The 19731-nt window shown below is 41.8% G+C and overlaps 1 protein-coding gene across 1 annotated transcript in view; it reads left to right on the top strand.

Annotated features, from left to right (window-relative positions):
• Positions 1 to 431: 431 nt before the first annotated feature.
• Positions 432 to 19731, top strand: part of insyn1 (inhibitory synaptic factor 1) — a 35919-nt gene continuing 16619 nt past the window's right edge. Inside the window, exons 1-2 of the mRNA XM_033991706.2 lie at positions 432 to 915; positions 1302 to 2875. Of these exons, the coding sequence (XP_033847597.1) occupies positions 2732 to 2875 (144 nt within the window). The 5' untranslated portion in view covers positions 432 to 915; positions 1302 to 2731. The remainder of the gene's footprint in view (positions 916 to 1301; positions 2876 to 19731) is intronic.

Raw genomic sequence — 19731 nt, 5'->3', positions numbered from 1 at the left:
GCAAGCATCCGTGGGACAAAAACAAAAAAAATAAAATAAAATCATTACATACTATTGTTGAATGAACTTAAAAAGATGGAGCATATTTTGACAAATGCGCGTTGTTATTTTGTGCAAAGCCTATGTTGTGCTGAAAGAGAAAAGGTCTTGTGTCTTTCCATTCCCAGTTCTTTTCACTGAGCCACCAAACACCACTCCATTATATATTAAGAATGCAACTTACGGGGACTTTTGTACATCATTCCCCTTGATATAAGCAAAGGTAACACCCTTGGTAGAACTGTGACAAACAGGGAATAGTGAGGTAGTGGAGTACATGCACGGCAGCACAGGAGAGGCATAAGACGAGAGGAGGGACCGCTCAGCACTACACTGTTCCTTTAACGCACCAGGCCCCTCCTCCGCACAGCACAGCACACAGCCCAGTGGAGCTGGCAGCAGCCCGAGCTCCACAATAAACTCTGGCATCAGCTTCCCTTCATCCGCCAGTCAGCGAGGAGGCACAGAGCGCGCTGGGGAACGCACGCGTGGGGACGAAGGGAAAGACCCAACCAGCGGGACTGTGGGGGTGACAGGGCAGATAGAGAGAGAGGGAAGGCTGTCATCCAGTACAATGAATCACGCGGCGTTCACTTCCTCACCGCTGTCACACTTCTCCATCTGACGCCTTCTGACGGGCGATGACGGCAGGCTCCTTTCCAGCCCAACACTTAAACTGAGTGAGAGTAACGGATGTAGCATCTCAACCCCCCCTCCACCAAAAAACAAGGCTATCTCTTAGTCACCTCCAGCCTTCTTCCCAGCATCTCGAATATCAAGACTGTTCTTCATCTTCTGCTCATCTTCCACTTGTGCACCTCCGATGTTGAGCTACGAAGTGAAAGAAGCCCGCTGATAGAAGCTTCAGTCAAGACAGTAAGTAGAGGAGGAAGGGAGGAGAGGTAGGGAGGGCTGGAGGGAGCAAGACAGAGCGTGTATGTGTGTGTGAGACAAGAGGATAGAGCGAATGAGGTGGACACAAGATGTTGGTGCGTGTGTGAGCATGGAAGTGCTAAAGAAGCGGTGTTATACGGGGCAGCACTGATCCTCTCTGTGTGGATGAGATATAGGCATAGCAACAGCAAAGTCACACAAGTGATGCGGAGTTTAAAAGAGGATCAAAATCATCAACGCAGTTACTTCCTGTCAGTCTCATGATTCGCTGCGTTTGCTCAGCCAGGGGAAGAAGCAAGAGAGGTGTTGGGGAAATGAAGGACACATGATGGAATAAGTGATTTTTTTGTGTGGTTTTGTCGGTCCAGGTACCATGTGTGATTGGCCAGCAGACCAGTGGCAGTGGCATCGCCCTGGATTCGAAGAGAATTCGTCTCTCCTCCCAGCTCGTTCACTAAGGCTCCTCTGGGAAGATTTCATGGGATTTACTTCATGCTACTGGATGGCACGCAGCTTTCAGCCACTCTAAAAGAAGCCCGCAGAGAAATACATTACCTACATGGAAAAGAAGTAAAATAATTATCCAATCACAGCACAAGGAGGCAGACCGGGTTCCCTTAGCAACAACTGAAGGAGAGAAGAGAATCCTTTTTCTCTTGAGTCTGTTCCCTTGTTTTATTGTTTTGATTTTTGGGGCACACCCCTTTAGACTGCCGTGGGTCAGCATCTTTGACAGGACTTGAAGAGCAGCGCCTCACAAGCCAACCCAGTTTCTACATGAAGGTGCTTGTTCCAGCCTCTCACTACGGTCTGGCATAAACTCAATGATTCTTTTATTCCTCTGCAAATTCCTCTTACTTGACACATTGTGCTGCTTTCTATTAATCTGGAATCCATGTCACCTGGAATTAGCACGGCAGTGTGGGAAGATTGTGGGAGCTGTCCACCTACTTTTGTATTTCTTTCATGAACATGAAGTGAAGGGCATGATTAAGTCATCAGCTGCAAAGAAACGGTTGAAAGAGAGAGTTAATTTCCTCTTCCGAAGCTTTTCACTTGTATACCTCTAAAAAGGAGTCATCCAAGAGGAATACCTGTTTTTCACACAGGATTTACCTTTTCCTACAAATCATTATTAACCACTTGTGAGGGACTATAGTTAGTTAAAAAGTCCCTTCTGGCCACCAACAATGTAAAAGATAATTATTTTCATTATTGAGCAATTGCAAACACTCTATTTTTCTATTTAAATGTAGAATAGCATCCTTAATAAAGGCCAAACGTGAGCCTGTTTTGTATTTTACCAAGACATCATGTCACTGTGTGTCACAGGTAAAATAAATCCTACATGACAGACGAAAGGGGCCTTTCCCCTCATTTGACAGAGCCTATTTTAAATCAGCTTCTGCTGGGGAACAGTTTTAAACACTGACAGGAGATGAGTCGGCTGAACATCATTATGTAAGAGCCCCATATTACTTTGAGCCCTTGTATTTGCTTCCTTGTTTTCCATGGATTTACTGTATTCCATTTCTCCCATGCACTTTTTTACCTCCTTTTTGCGAGCATCTATCCAAAGGCATGGATGTCCAAGTGTGAGCAGGTGCCGACAGTGCGGGCCAGGCAAGGCGTTTGGGCAGCCCAGGTGCTTTTAAGATGTTGAGTTCTCCCTGCGTGGCCGGGGCCCTTGTTCGGATCAGTAGCACTGAGGCTCCCTGTAGCCAAAGACATGGACCCCGACTCGGCTCCCCCACGCCCTCAGCCTGTCGGCCACTGGCCCCACGTTGCCCTGTGAAGGATGTCCCTCAGCAGAGCTCCGGCCCGGGACACCTCTGAGACCCCCAGCCCGAGAGAACGCATCCGCAGCCACATGAAGATGGTGATCGATCAGCTGGAAGGCATTCTCAAGGAGCTTAAGGATGTGGCCAAGGAACTCCGGGAGGTGAGCTCTCAATGTGCTGCATGTGCATTAGCTTGCTTTGGGGATTTGTAAAATAGAAATCTATGTGAGAAGATGTAGCGGGCAAAATACTAAAAGCTTACTTTTTAATTAAAGTTTAACTTAGCTAATTTTTAGAACCATATATAAGTCATATTGCTTCTTAATCAAATCACCCAGTTATTGTTTTATGAATGTCCTTCATGTATTCAGTGTAGTCTTGTGGGAGGTGCAGTTGATGTGGAAAGCTATTGAAAAGCGTCAGGCTGAGATAAGAACGCAATTGTTACATAATCATTTTGTTAAGAATCAGCTCAATTTCTTGTACATTTTTGCCTCTGCCATAGTAACACCAGCAGGCTTGAGTGTGTGCACAGTGACACACCACAAAAGAGAACATATGGCACTGACGTTCATGAGAGGATGCCTTCAATGATGCTGCAGTATGTGTGACGAATGATAATTACACTCGATTAGACAGATAGATACAGGAGTAGTATGTGTGCAACAGAGCATGATCCTTGTCAATTTATTCCAATTGTGACCACTGCAGTTAAAGCCCTTAAAGCCATAAGACCCCCTCCCATGGTTTTGATCTGACATGACCAGAGCAAAGGCAGTCTGTGACATCTGAGTACCAGATGTTGGTGCATAAAAATGACCTCCAGCTTAAGCTTTCGAGTGGAGCTGCTGAAAATGCCATAATTCACTCAATCACCACCACAATCCCTCCCCTTCTGTCAGGGCTATCCTGTTCCTCACTGTTCCCTACTTTATGTTCTTGCTCTGTTTGAGGTGCAAGGGCAGAGCACAAGAGACAGCAGCTCCTCTGGTGAGTGTGAGGAGCGGGGCCAATGATTGATGATTATGGGACAAGCGCAAGTGGAATAATGCAGGCTGGAGCTATTTATAAACAAAAACACGGCCAGCGCCTCTGCCAGCACAAATGCGTATTACCATTCTTATCCCAGACCCTATTAGAGAGGACTCCGCGCAGTGGTACAAATGTCCTTTTTCCAAGGAGGGCACCATCACATGTATTGAAATGACTACAAATAATGTGAGATGCTAAGTCATACTGAAGTATCAATATCCTACAATTAAGTGACCTGTGAGATGGCACAATGTGGCAAAGGGTGATGAGAATGGAATCAAATGCTTGAAAGCCTAATGTTCCATAAAGTCTCTTGGCCACAGCAAAACAGATAGTAAATGTCACATAAATTAATGATGAACTGCTGTTAGAATGAAGTAATGAAATAACAGAAAAGACTTATGACCATATGGTAGGGGTGGGATGAGACACAATTTCTACAAGACAAGACATGAGTTTGACATCATTATAAATGAGTTATTATTTCAGGTAATATTTTTTCTGTCATTTTAGAACAGATTTTTTGAACTATGAGATCTTCAAAGGTATCTAAGCCAAATGCAAACACAGGAGGAAAAAAAAAATCTTAAGGTTTTTTCCATGTGTGCAAAAATACATGGCAATATTATCACAGGAGATCCCTGTGATCACAGGAGATATGGTCTACCGAATATATGCTGTGTGTGTGTGTAATATATATATATATATATATATATATATATATATATATATATATATATATATATATATATATAACATCACTCTTAGTTACAATGTGAAATGGCAAAATGAATATCAATGGGGCCCCAGGACATGGAATACTGCACATTGCAGAAAGTGTGAGCTGATTTCAACATGTTTATTCCACAACATGACGTGACCCTTGACATAGAATATGTTTTCAAAATATCCCCCGCCTACAGCATGTTACAGCTCAATGCAGTTGTATGCAGAAAATGACAGCAACAACACATGGAATGGAAATTATAAGATAGTCTATTTATAGAACAGCTTTTAGACTGTAGGTAAAGCCATTAACCAATAAGATATATATTTGGTGATGTAAAATGTATAAGCATTTTAGAATTTGTCGACATATAGTTACACATTGATTCCTAGGACACAACATAGATGATATGCTCCAATACTTGAACTGATAGCCTCACTGCTGCCAACTCCCCAAAAATGACCACTTAGAGCATAGGAACAAGCCAAATATTTTGTAATAGATGCTGCATTTTTTTAGTTCATTTTCTAGACTTCAGACTCTGGAAAGCATTTTTGAGTGCTTATCATTTGAGATTGAGATGTGTGCAAAGTAGGATGACCAAAAACATCAAGGAGGATGGTAGATGAAAATTGACATAAAATGTAGATTGGCCGCACAGAGTACAGTAACAAGAGTAATGGACTGCTATTATGTGGATGGAGTTATTATGCAGGCTCCCCTTGAGTAGACAAAGCTGCACGTCCCCACCGTAGCGCAAGACAAGCAAACACAGGAAGGCAATCAGAACTTGTCAAATTAAAGCTCCAAATGAAAATAGCAGCAAGTATCGGCTGGACAAAGAGCGATTATCAGCAGCAGAGTACATAACGCCCTGCACACTGGCAGCTATCAGTCAGACACAGAGGCCTGCAGCTCACTGACCGCACAAACTTATCATGGAGACAAACTCACCACCAGGCAGTGTTAGGAAGTATGTTTGTATCTAGAAAGATTTTGAAAAAGCAATTTGAAATTTATTGTAATTCTTTGTATGTGGGGCTGGACCAGGGCTCAATGCAGCACTTACAGAATGTCCAGAACACTGCAGTTTATCTGCTGACAAAACTAAGAGAAGAGATCACATCATACCTGTGCTGTGCAACCTGCACTGGCTCCCTATGTCATATTGGGTGTAATTCAAAATGTTATTGTGTTTAAATATTTGCACTCTATGGATCCACTTTATTTGAGGGCATTACTGTAGGCCTATACTTCACCTAGAGCCCTGAGATCAGCTGACCTGCTCCTGCTGCTGTGCTCAAAGCCAGACTCAAGACCAGAGGTGACAGAACCTTTTCTATGGCAGTGTCCGGACTATGGAACAGTCTCCCTGTGCCTGTCAGATTCTCTCAGTCTTTAACACAGTTTAAGACTAGACTGAAAACCCACCTCCTCTCCCTGGCATTTAATTCTATCTAGGCAAGATATCTTGGTGTTTTATTGTTCTTTTCCTATGTATCGCGTGATCTGTATATTTATTTATTTATTTTTATAATTTTTTTTGTGAAGCACTTTGGTCAGCTGTAGTTGTTTTAAATGTGCTATATAAATAAACCTGAATTAAATAGAAATGTTGTAGAGTGAATATTGGTAAACAGATTATTATTTTATTTTATTATTTTATTATTATTATTTATTTGCAGACTGGACACTGCAGCACAATTTTTAAGGTTTGGGGGAAAACATGTGTTCCTTGTGTAAAATTTCTACAGCAACAAAAGGATGAATATGAACAAAATAAAGATAAGGAGTAAATACATTATATTTTAATATATTATAAGTGCAGGCAAACATCAGGATTCATATATGCAAACAATAAACCAGCACATAACAAAACTATACCCATCCATTTTCTTTCGCTTATCTGGGGTCAGGTCAAGGGGGCAGCAGTCTAAGCAGGGACTCCCAGACTTCCCTCAACTCAGACACATCCTCCAGCCTCTCCAGTGGGACCCCCAAAGCGTTCCCAGGGCAGCTGAGAGACATAGTCCATCCAGCGTGTCATGGGAAACACCTCACTAGGGAGGCATCCAGAGACATCCTGAGCAGATGCCCAAGCCACCTCGGCTGTCTCCTCTCGATGTGGAAGAGTAGCGACTTTACGCCGAGCTCCTCCTGTGTGACTGAGCTCTTCACCTTATCTCTAAGGGAGCGCCCAGCCATCCTACAGAGGAAACCCATTTTGGCCGCTTGTATCCGCGATCTTGTCCTTTCAGTCATTACCCAAAGCTCATGACCATAGGTGAGGGTAGGAATCAGGGACGTGCGGTCAGGGGAGGCAGGGGAGGCAGAGCCTCACCTGTCATCATGACAAGTAAAAAAAATAAATAATTATAACATCAAATTTATATTAATATTTGTCCACTGATTTTTATGTACAACTCATTTCGAACATTTTTTATTGTCAAAATCGCCGAATTTCCCTATTACCTGTTTAAATACAGGGATGAAACGAGAGGTGCGGCAGCAACGAGTCAAGCCTCACCTCTGAATGCGCCATCCATTACAAACTGGGTTGATACATGCAATTGGCCCGTGCTGCTTGCCATATATCTGCATGTTTCCAATATAATGTTTGCAGATACGTTTATTTGACCTGATTTTCCACTCTGGCTAATGTCTTTATTAACCATTAAAGTTTAATGTTTGTTAGTGACATATTTGGTTTTGCTGATGGAAAATAAAACCGCGGTGAAAAGGCGCAGGGTGAGGCAGATAGTTCTCTGCCGCACTGAAGAGGGCGTACGTGAGCCAACGGGTACGTGTGCTGTTCTTCTACGCAGAGGCGCCAGGCCCAGGCGAGTCAAGTGCGATCCCTTTTATATTTTGCTAGCTACGCCGGACTGCCAAAATGGAAGAGGATTATATATCGAAGCTTAAAAATTTCTCAAAACTGGACTTTCAGTCAAAAGTGGACGTGATTAACACGGGTAGACCAACACCGGAGCTAAAAGGTTTGCTTCAAACTTCGGGACAGAAGATAACGCGCTCTTTTCAAACGGAGTGGTACACCCGAAAAGAGTGGCTGTGTGGCTGTCCTTCGAAAAAACGTCTTTACTGCTTCCCCTGCCTTCTGTTCTCAACTTGTGACAATGTCTGGACTAACACGGGATATTGTGACATGAAAGATTTACCACGAAGCCTCAGCAAACATGAGAGATCGACCACTCACATCCAAAGCCAAATTGCTTTAAAAACTTTTGGAAACTCAAGGATCGATTTGGCTTTAAACGAACAGCGGAGGCTCAACGTTAGCATCCACAATGCCAAGGTAAAGGAAAACCGGCAGATTTTATGTTGAAATTCTCAATTCTCATTTGATCTCGGTTCAGGTTGGGGCTGATCAGTTTTTTTCCCACGAAATGCAGGTTGAAATAATGCTGCTTATTATGAATATTATTTCTGTGCATCGTGTCGAGGCGGGTTCGAAAAATAGAGGCAGCCGCGCGGGGCGGGTAATATTTTGCCGTACATGCGGGGCCCCGCGGGTTGAAAATATCCTGACCCGAGCATCACTACAACACAGGGAGGGTGTAGAGCAAATGCACGTTTTTTTACCTTTACATATCTGTAATATGTACCGTGTGTGTGCGTGCGTGTTTTGTGAAGAATGCTGATGAGATATGAAATACCCAGCAGCCAATTCAATAAGCGACCCTTTTTGGTTTATATATTTGTAAATCTGACACTAAAGGAGTCAGTGCCTCACCAACCATGAACCTCACCGCACGTCACTGGTAGGAATGTAGATTGATTGGTAAATTGAGAGCTTTCGGCTCCGAAACAGCAACCATATCACTGCAGATGTGGTACCGATCCACCTGTAAATCTCACGCTCCATCCTTCCCTCACTCTTGAAAAAGATACTTGAACACCACTTGAGGCAAGGAGTCACCATCCACCCGGAGAGGGCAAGCCACCTTTTTCCAGTGGAGAACCATGGCTTCAGATTTGGAGGAGCCGATTCTCATCCCAGCTGCTTCACACTTGGCTGCAATCCACCCCAGTGCCTGCTGCAGGTCCTGGCTCGATGAAGTCATCAGGACAACACCATCTGTAAAAAGCAGAGATGAGATCCTGTGTTTCCCAAACTGGACCCCCTCAGGTCTCTGGCTGCACCTAGAAATTATGTCCATCAATACAACGAACAGAACCGGTGACAAAGGGCAACCCTGGTGGAGTCCAACATGTACCGGGAACAGGTCTGACTTACTTCCGGACACCACAAGGGACATGATTGAATGCCTTCTCCAGATTCACAAAACATATGTGGACTAGTTGGGCAAACTTCCATGAACCCTCGAGGACCCGATGTCCGTAGCTCTCCGCCCGCAGTGTAAACAGTGTTGATGAAGCACTGCTTCCCCTTCTAGAGTTGTCAAACGGTTAGCCACAATCTCTTTGAGGCCATCTGATAGTCCTCCTCCATGGCCTCACTGAACTCCTCCCAACCCTGAGTTTTTGCTTCTGTGACCGCACAAGCCGTGGAATGGTCTGCCAGTACTCATCAGCTGCCTCAGGAGTCCCACAAGCCAGCAAGGCTCAATGGGACTCCTTCTTCAGCCTTATGTCATCCATTACTTTTGATGTAAACTACCAAGTTTGGGGATTGGGTCCAGGTGTCACTGTCATTACCCTTGTGGGTGTTGAAGTCCGCCAGTAGAACAACGGTGTCCCCGGTCGGTGCACTGTCTAGTACCCCTACCAGGGACTCCAAGAAGGCCGAGTACTCCACCATTTGGCCTGTAAGCCAACACAACAGTGAGAAACCTGCCACCGACCCGAAGTTGCAGGAACGCAACCCTTTCTTTCACCGGGGTGAACTCCAACATGTGGCGACTGAGCTGTGGAGCAATAAGCAAGTACACACCAGCTCACCTGCTCTCCCCACAGGCAGCCCCTCTCGAGGAGTTGGGTTCCAGAGCCCATGCTGTGTGTGGAGGTGAGGCCAACTATATCTAGTCGGTAATGCTCAACCTCCCGCACAAGCTCAGGCTCCTTTCCCCCAGCGAGGTGATATTCCATGTCCCCAGAGCTCCTCTCCATGTCTGGAGATCCGACGTTGAGGCCCTCACCTTAGACTGCCTCCCAGTTCTCTCCGCACCAGCCTCACGGATCCTCCCGCAGGTGGTAGGTCCACGGGAGGATGGCCCCACGTTGCTCCTTCGGGCTGAGCCTGACCAGATCCCATGGGGAAAGGCCCGGCCACCAGGCGCTCGCTGTCAAGCACACACCTCCAAGGTGAAGCCCAGTCCGGGTGATGTAACTGGCCTTGATCGTGTCCTCATCATGAAAGGCTTCTGCACTGCTTAGTCTGACCCATCCTCCAGGACCCATTTGCCATGGGTGACCCTATCAGAGGCATGAAGCCCCCACCAAACATAGCTCCCAGGATCGTTTGGGTGCTTAAACTCCTCTGCCAAAACTATGCCAAATACCAAATCCAGGAAACGGGTATATAGCACGAAATTCTGGGCCCTGGGTACAAAATAGGGCTGGGTATATAACAAAAAAAAAATATGATCACATGTTTTTCCACATTACCATCGATTACAATTTTGGACTGAATTTTATTTTTCTGAACATAAACAATACAAACACAAAACTACATGCTTTTACTAACCAAGGGTTGGCTGCAGAACTCTTAAAAATTAATGACGACTAGCAAATGACTGAATCTCAGTCTGAATAAAAGTTTATTAATTGCAGCGTACAAACCATATTGGTGAGCTCACATTGCATTTTCTGTATATGAAAATTGCTGGGGCTCCCTGCAGGGGGCCTTGGGGAAATATATCCTTTACCCCTTTTACCTCCATGGCCCTGCCAGGAAATAAGCAATGGACGACTTAAAAGGACTTAGGGTTGCACGATTTCGGAAAAATGTCTAATTGCGATATTTCTGACAAGCACTGCAATTGCAATTGGTTTTGAGATTTATGGTTTAATAATAGGATTCTGTTCACAGTTCATATTTTAAACATGTCCAGAAGAATTGACAAATATACTGAAATATGAACTGACAAACTAATCCAAGAATCACATTTCATATCTAGAAATCAGATCTACAGGGTTAGCAGTTTTTATGCAGAATAAGGTGGGATTATGTTGTTCTTGGAGGAAATTATGGTATTTAAAATTGCAGCCTTTACAATTTGCTAATGGTGTCTATTCAAAATGTGATTTTGATTTGATTACGATTAATCTTACAGCCCCACTGGGAGTAAACCTGGACTGAATCATTCTGACTGTTCTCTCAATTTTTGGGAAACTTTGTGCTCACTTGCATGCCAATAAATATGCAAAACCAACCTTATTCTCAGTCTTCCACTGTGCAGACAGCCTGGCACAAATGGACTGGTCAATTCCACTCCCTTTTATCACCTAATAGCTGCCTCACATTCCCATCGGTGGCTGTCAAATCCAATGTACTTTTTGCTAAAATTGAGTCTTTCAAAGAAGTGCTATTCACATTTACTACAGCATGGTTCTCTTTCATGTGAGGGTTATGCCTAAATGGTGCATTGTTTTTCACTCTGCCAGGGGGTTAGGTATTCCAAACACAAACAGCTGGATTCAGATCAGTCAGCCTGTCAGCCAGCCCTCACTGGTGCCTCGCCATTATAAGACACAAACCAGTTTTGACACCTCCATGTTGATGGGAAATCACAGTCATGCACTGCCATTGAGTTTAGCCTTCCACCTAATCAGTATCAAATTTAACAGAGGCCACCCAAAAACCAAACTCAAAGCACCATTTCAGCTCAGGCAGGGCAATATATCGATATTTTAAATATACTGATTGGATTTTGCGCAAAATTTAAATTTGGCCATACCGTAAATATCAATGTAATGTAATCTGGTGAAAATAGAGGCGTGCCGCTGCTCAGCCCATTTCCCTGGCTTTCGACTCCTCTCACCATCGACTGTCTATGCCTCTAACACAGAGAACAGAGCTGCAGCCTGATAACTGCTCGTGTCTGCTCCGTCTGCATGTCCTGTTCTCAGCGTCTGGACTAAACCTGTCCACTGTCCACCAGGACCCACAGGAATATCTATCCAGGATTTATCTAAGGCTTTATTTTGCTCACTTTTAAGTTTTCAGGAAAAGATGCTCGAATCGCAGTGCTCCGTTAGCTTCTTTCAAACATTTCTTTCTCCGTGTCCGCTGCAGACAGCCTCATGTTACTCAGCATTTATAGCAAAATGCACTCAGAAACTGTCCCAAACTAACTACTACCACTACTGTGTTCCCACAAAGTAAAAGGGTGTGTGGGTATTCTTTTCTCTCATAAAAGTTTGCCAAGGAGCTAAAGTACTAGCATAAGGGGTAACACATGGCTACGCTGTACACTGCAATTTTTTTTCATTTTTCACCTGCTTTAAAATAAACCCTGTCTCAGAAATGCACAAGCACTACATATATAAAACTGGGAAAAGCACTTGTTTGCCACACTGTAGAGGGAGAGCAGCTGACCAATTAGACTTATTTGCTGTAGTAGGCAAAATAGAAGTATTTTGCCCAGCCTGAATAGGCTAGAACTGAGGGCAACTAAGATGTTATAGGTAATACTATTATTTTAATCAGTCCTTCCCAAAAGTAGTCTGACATTTACATATTTTTATTTTTAATCATCAGCTTATAGAGAAAGGATGTATTTAACATAAAAAATAAAGATATATATTATATAAAGAGATATGAAAATTGATATCGATATAAACATTTTTGTCCATATCATCCAGCCCTAATTTTACCCTGCAGATGTTTTATACTAGAATTCTGTGAGTGTCCTCGGTGATCCTGCTGCTGACCTGGGAAAGGAGCAGAAAAGTGCCTGATAAGATTACCAACAAGGGAAAGACACTTGGCAACAGAGCATCCAATTTTGGGATCTTGTCATCTTTTGTAATTAACAGTGACAAGCTGATGGAAACACACAATGTAAAAAATAAGTACAGCTGTGGCCAAAGTACATATCAGCTTAGAAATGTTGTAAAGTGGGTAGAGGGCTAGCCTTACAATGAAGTGTTATGCCATGGATGTGTTATGGATGTAGTAAAGTACAGTACTGTACAATGTTATAGCAGGTTTTTATGACAAATGATTTTCCTGTTGTTTTTGTAAGGGGAGTATCCAATGTGAAATAAGTGTCTTTCCCAGAGACACAAAGATTATTAGGGCAGAAACTGAAAATGGAATTTATTTACTTTACTGCAGTTATATTTTGTGCCTTATAAGTGTGAATTTTATAAAAACACCCACTCTAGAATGTGTGTGCAATTTACATTACAGTTGATGTTCAGTGCCAATATGGGACACCCACCCATTTTATTTTTATTACAGATCAACACAATTCACATGAATGAAAACAGCGAATTTCTCCAAAAGGTGACAAGTTTGCAGCCTTGACTTCGAGACATTTTGGAACAACATTGGCTAGTAAATCATCTTATTACACCGATTTATAGACACAAATGGATATCACCTGAACCAATGTCTTGGAAGCCAATATCCGATCCTCCAAAATTTTCAATATCGGAGTCCATATCTGATACCAGTATCGTATTATGCATCGTTATTTATAATCAGTGCTGTTGACCGTGGAGTTGAAAAGAGTTGAAAGTAATTTATTTTTACAATGACATAAGACATTTTCCACCAAGCACCAATCCCCAAATGAGCTTTCAATTTTGTCCAACTTTCTTGGAAGACAATGATAGAACTGAGCAAGGCTGAAAGCTCCCTCAGTCACCAAGTCCCCATCAGCCGGACATACAGGGCCAAAGGCTCTCATCACATTAAACGACATTTGAAAGAAATGACAAGCACCCGCCCGCCGTGCCTGCTGTCAGTTTGGTCCTCCTTGCCTGACCTCCTTTGTGTGTGGAAATTAAATTCCTAAATTAAACTTGGTGACGTGACTCCAGCTGAGTTCTCGTTGCTCAGAAAAAAGACAGTATAAACAATTGACTATAAATGTATTCAGTGCTGAAAACAAAGCACGGCCATCTTAACAGCTGAGACTGTGCCTTCACAATAATGAACACAAATCAATCCAGTATTGGCACACATTCATCTGTCTATACTAAAAACACTAAAGTCGTAATATGTTTAGAGGCATATGTTTTATGCGATTTTATCAACTTGCTTCAAAGACAGCAACAAAGATCACAAGCCGAAGCAGTATTTTTGCTAATCCCAACTCTGGATACACCGATATGGCAGAATTTGGAAGGATTTAAATGATAAGCAGAATTGCAAAAATATGCTAATTACTGCATGCTTAGTGATAGTTGGGTTACTACATGATGGCCATATTGATAAAAGCTGAAAAAACATATCTGCATAGCAACATGATGGATTCAAAGAGAGTTAAAAGCTAAAGTGACAGCAAACAATGGGTTAAGACTTCAACAGCATCTAACCTTGAAAGCTGTGAAGAGAATAGAACTGCACCAGGCAAAGCGTTCCCCTGAGTCTCTTTTACCTAGCACTGGCGTTGAGATCCAGCTTGTTTAGTATGCAGGAAAGGAATATTGACTAGCCCATCATGCCAGTAAGACCCACTGGATTAGGAGGCCTTTGCTGTGCCTCCCTTTGCGAACTCTGCACTATAATGAGACTTTAGCTTTGAACGCTGCTAAGGAAAATATTCAAAATGTTCCAGTTGTGCCCTATCAATTAATAAGTCTTAAACTCAAAACGTCTACTCATCATCTACGGTTGTACTTGTATTCTATGCCCAAACATAGATTCTGCAATATATGTTAAATGTTGTAATTACAATGCATACCTATTGGGTATACTGAGTCATCATGTGTGTCAAGTCAACATGGGAAAATCTGGCCATGACTAAACGAATGAACAAAATAATGTACAACATACATACTAAATAATCACTAGTGCACGTTTTAACAGGACCAAACCAGAGCCAAATAATGTCAAAAGAAAGAATTCCAAATTATATTTGGATTTTTTTAAAGCCCAAAAAATTGAAACAATTTATGAAACATGAAGTGAATGTAGTGATTAGCAGCTATGCTTCTGTCAGTCTACCCCAGGGCAGCTGTGGCTATAGAAGTAGTTTATGATCAACGGTTTGAAGTGAATGAGAGGCTTGTAAAGCCTCTATTATTATTATGGTTCTCAGTCAGTTGGAATGATAACTGGTTGACATTTAGTTAATTGTACTTCACTGTATTCATCTAGAGTATACATAACTTAAAATGCTATAGAGCATTAATTATGTTTTGTGCTAAGATTAAATGTTAATTAATGTTCAAGAAGTGAGATAATGGTTTTGCCTTTGCACAGGATTGCAACAGACTTGGTGGAACAGCTGGGATCAATTGTTGCAATTGTGTTGGTTCGTGGGTGTGTTTGGAATTGTTTTGGTCTATCTCTGAATAAAACCAGTAGGCTATAGTTAATGGTGTGAAAAATGGGATCCGTCGAAGAGCACAACCAAGCATCTAAGAATAGCTACATCATTTCATTGTGTCAAAGCACACTGTAGTCAGTGAGGGTGACAGCTGGCTATTCATTAGCTCTTCATAGCCACTGACTCACAAGAAGTACCAGGAGAAAAAATACATAAATTGATATGATCTGATTATAGCTAGTGTGTCCCCTTTCAATGACAAGGGCAGTACAGGACAGCTTAGTCTTACATGCTCTTTTGTTAAGTTGTAAGTACCCATCTAAAGAAAGCTGATTCAAATTAGATTTAAAAAGCAGATGTTTCTTCAGTATCTTCAGTTTGCATTAAAGTTGTAACCTTGCAGAAGCCAGATATGTGTAGCACTCTAGATTTGAGTTCTACAATATGGGATTTATCACTAAAAGCAATCGGGAGGAAGTGGAACTTTCAGATGAAAACTTCAAGCTAATTGTTGGTCACAACAGAGGCACAAACACAGATATCAAACTTCTGATAAAATCAAATCAAGTTAACAAATGCACAGGGTTATTTCTTCTATATTTATTTCTTCTAGATTTTCAAAAACAAAATAGTACCTATTTCACTTTAAATTTACCTATTCATGCTTGTCAGCATTGCCATATTTATTTTGGTCCATGTGGGCACTTTTACCTTTGACATCTGCCCAAATACCAATGTGCCCTGTGGTAGGACTGGTGAATCTGGACAATGGTGCAGTTTGGCAGCCTTGCTTCTGTCAGTCTGGGGGCAGTGGTAGTTTATAAAAGTTGTTTACTACCATCAAGTACCATCAAGTACCATCAAGCATGGAGTGAATGAATAATGCACTGTAAAGCATCTTTGTAGCCTAAATATACATAAATCAAATCTATTATTATCATTATCCGGTGGTTTGAGCCCAAACTCAGATATGCAGGAGCAATACAAGATTGATTCTTGTGAGTTTGTAAACAAATATAGTGAGAATTTATCTTGCTGTGCAAGGTAATTGAACCCATAGGTTTGCATAAATAAGGAATAGTCAAAGAGTAAAACATATCAGTCCATCAAAAATGTAACTGCTACTTTGGTAACATTTGTAGATGTGAGTACCTTTTTGGCTTTTCTGATAAAAACTGTATTACATTTTTCATTTCACACATTTATTTACAACAAGAGATAAAAGCAAAAGGGCTTAATTGGCATTAACACTTCTATTGTAGGATCATACATCCAATGGAAATAATTACAGTTGTTCACTTCGCTATGTGAGAAGCGGAGTTCAGAAATGCCCAAAGAAGAGATTTTCTTACTTGGATTTGTGGTATAATCCACACAATTAATACTAACTAGACAGAGATCCATTTAGTATTTAAATATCATTTATTGCCTCCCATTGTAAAGAGTCTGAAAATCTCAACACTGGTCTTTGGAGGCCCAGGATATCGTACTAACCACAACTATAACCCTCTGGGCCCAATGTAAGAAATCACATGTGAGACAGAACAAGGTTTCCTGGTAAATTTGCACTGGACTGAGTAACACTTATTTAGGTAGATAAATTGACCAAATGAAAAGAACCAGAAAGATGCTCCTCAAAAACAGTTTCATGGAAACAGTACAACAATAGACACAGTTGCTTTTTCAGCAATCTCTAGTTTTTGGCAGCAGAAAGTTGGGTTGCATGGATAACAAATGGTTTCAGGATATTTTAGTGTTTTGGTAACACTTTCCTGGCTCACCTGACTCATACGGTACTTAAGTTAAATTTGTATCCATGGAGAAGACATATTTCCAGCACAGTACGGGGCTTTGGCCAATGTTAGATCAGGTGTTTCAACAGCCGCGGTAATGAGCTACACATCCAGAGCTAAATTGGGGGCTGCATATGAGAGAAGAATGGCTTTTGCTCGTAATTGCTTCTAATTGTTCCCTTTCATAATGAAACGTTCAGTGTGAGTAGTGCCGCCTTTGTAAGACAACCTTAACATCTTCTAGCTTTGATGTTAAACTACTTGATTATGCATGGCAGAGTCTCCAATATCAGGGATCTCCCCTCTCCTCGTCTGGTTGCCCCTGGCAGCCCACACTCTGCCAGTGGCACCACTGTCATTGTCAATAGCATGACAACACAGCATCTAATGCGGCAGAGATGAAAGAAGACTGAGGGGACCAGATAATTATTCCGGCGCACAGCTAAGAGCAGCTCGGGACATGACATGTCAACAAACTGTTTCATGATTCATACTTTTTGTCACGTGCTCAGTCACCTGTGTAGTGTGAACTTTCTGGCCAAGATGATGAAGGAAAGATCTACTTTTAAAATCCCTTTTATTCAAAGCAGACAATGTAGGAAGGTCCAACAAAGATGAAAAAAATAATTTGACTTTTTGGTGTGCAGGTATTGGATGGATGTTGTGAGCGGTGCTGCACTGTTCGCTTGGGGTTGTGATTATCAGGAAAATTTCTACTCATTAATATGCAAAAAAATACATTTCTTATGAACAATGAGCTGCGTTCAACATGGTCTGCAGGGTTTAGAAAGTGCAATTTTCACTAAAGATTTAGAAGCACATGTACCTATCATCTACTGTATATGAAAATGTCCCAGTGTATTGATATAGTGTCATTGCTTTATACACTTGTACAAACTAACTTGACTTCCAAACGCATTCATACCTTGCACTCATGTGTACTGCACACCAATCCTAAACGTGGCAGTATTTTTTCCTCTGTTGTAGAAAAGAAACAACTGAAATATCTGACAGCTAAAACAGCACTTGTGTCCTCAGTTCAACTATGATTCATCATTTTGTGGCTCATGGTGAGCAAGCAAAGCACGTTAGATTAAAAAAAAACAAAAAAAAACATCTAAAGTGCTAGGTTTGACTTGCTGACAAAAAGCACTTGTGACTGATTGGGATGGACATGCATATTTTGATCTACTGTAAGTACTGAAGTAATGTAACCATGTGACCTCAAACAATAAAGCTGTACAACGTGTCAGGAGTCGCTCGATAGCAAAGGGAGTCTTATTCAATACAGTTTCTTGAATACGAATGGCCATCTGCGTACATTCTAATTTCAGATGATAATAGAAGATAATTGAATATCTACCCATTGTTTTAGTTGTTGTTTTATGGTCTTTGTGAAAACACTTACATGTGTTGTGGATGGGGAAAAAAAATGTATTTGCAATATTTTTTTGTGTTTATTTGTAATTTTTAAAATAATATAAAAAAAAAAAACAGCCCAGTGAACAATTGATAAGCTCTGGCAGATATAAAATCAAGTACACAATGCTTATTATGTAATCTTAAGATGCTAAGATCCCTACACATATTGGCACTTTCCCTGATATTATGAGCGATTCTATTCTAATATTATAATTCTTTCTCTCATTTATAGTGAATATCAAGCTTAAGTCCGCCAGTCATCAACATGCACTCACACGGACCTAAGCCTGCTCAAATGTGGAGCGTTAGGTTATTTGTATGTAGTCACACCCACTTTTCCCACCCGGAGGTAATACTTCCAGAGCTGTAGAGCTGAGAACACGAGCTTGTTTTGCACTTGTCTTTACTTAGTTTCGGTGTGTCTAAGATCATGAACTGCAGTGAAAATATCAGTTTTATTTGCCATTACTGCAAAGAAGTTTTTTTTGGTTAGCACAAGGACACTCTCCACCTGCGTACAAATGTAAAATACACAAGTACTGTGGACTTTATTGACATGTATGCCTTGCACAGAACAGGAGAAGAAGCTGGGATGGCACCCAGAAATCACCAGAGTGTGCTGTTTGAAAAAGGGCAGACCAATAGTTGCATCATTATTTGATCTGGTTGGGATTTAGTTTGAGGTCTACAGACTTCTAGAGGTATCAAGGTCATAGTCGGGATTATAACTACTGGAATCAGCTGTTTGGATTGGCAAACAGGGCAGTGTAATTTGCCCACTGTAAGGACTTTCCAAGTTGGACGAGGGAGAAGACATAGAGGTCATCCATTGTTTGGGTTTGAGTGGGGTGGCTTTTGTCAGAGGAAAAACAAATAGAACAAAGTAGAAGTACGGTCTGTCTGGGCTTCTCCATTTTGTTGAATACCATCAAAGCTAGATGGAGGCATGGAAAGAAAAAAAACGGAGAGAGAAAGTCTTATCTATGGGCCTGCAGACAACAGTTCCATTTTCAGAGCTGTAGAACAGTGTGAACAGTGCCGGAGGGAAGTGTGGCGCCAGGGGGGGTCAGCAGTTCATTTCATAATCCCATGGCTGCAAGTCACTCTGAGATGCATGACAATGAAAAAAGACGGAGGAAACAGGTCAGGCTATTTAACACCTGTCATTTCAGCATTCTGTGCTGGGAGCTTGCTGCAGCGCCTGTTAGCAAAGCATATTCACACTGGCTCACGATATACCCAAGACACACTTCTCATACTTTTCCATTTTAAACGCCACACTATTTATAATGATAGTGACATCTGTGGAAAGATCCTTCGGCCCCAGAAAGCGTCAGATCTCCATTTCTTGCGTCACTGCTTTGTGGAGTAATTTGTAACAACCAAAAATAGCTTTGGACTACATTTAGTCAATGACATCTGCAATGACCTAAATGGAGGCGATATTAAGTGGGCTGAGAGGAGCTGAATGTGTGGTGGAACACTTAAAAGGATATGCTATTCAAATGTCTATTTACCTTCAGTGCTATAAAGAAAAGTAGGCCAAGACAACAGGAAGTTGTTGACACAAATTAAACCGATTCCTGGTGTGTTGAAATTGAAAATACTTAACATGTTTA

This window comes from Periophthalmus magnuspinnatus, chromosome 3 (assembly GCF_009829125.3).
Source record: "Periophthalmus magnuspinnatus isolate fPerMag1 chromosome 3, fPerMag1.2.pri, whole genome shotgun sequence".
In the NCBI taxonomy this organism is placed as follows: domain Eukaryota; kingdom Metazoa; phylum Chordata; class Actinopteri; order Gobiiformes; family Gobiidae; genus Periophthalmus; species Periophthalmus magnuspinnatus.
This window is presented reverse-complemented; position numbering and strand designations above follow the sequence as displayed.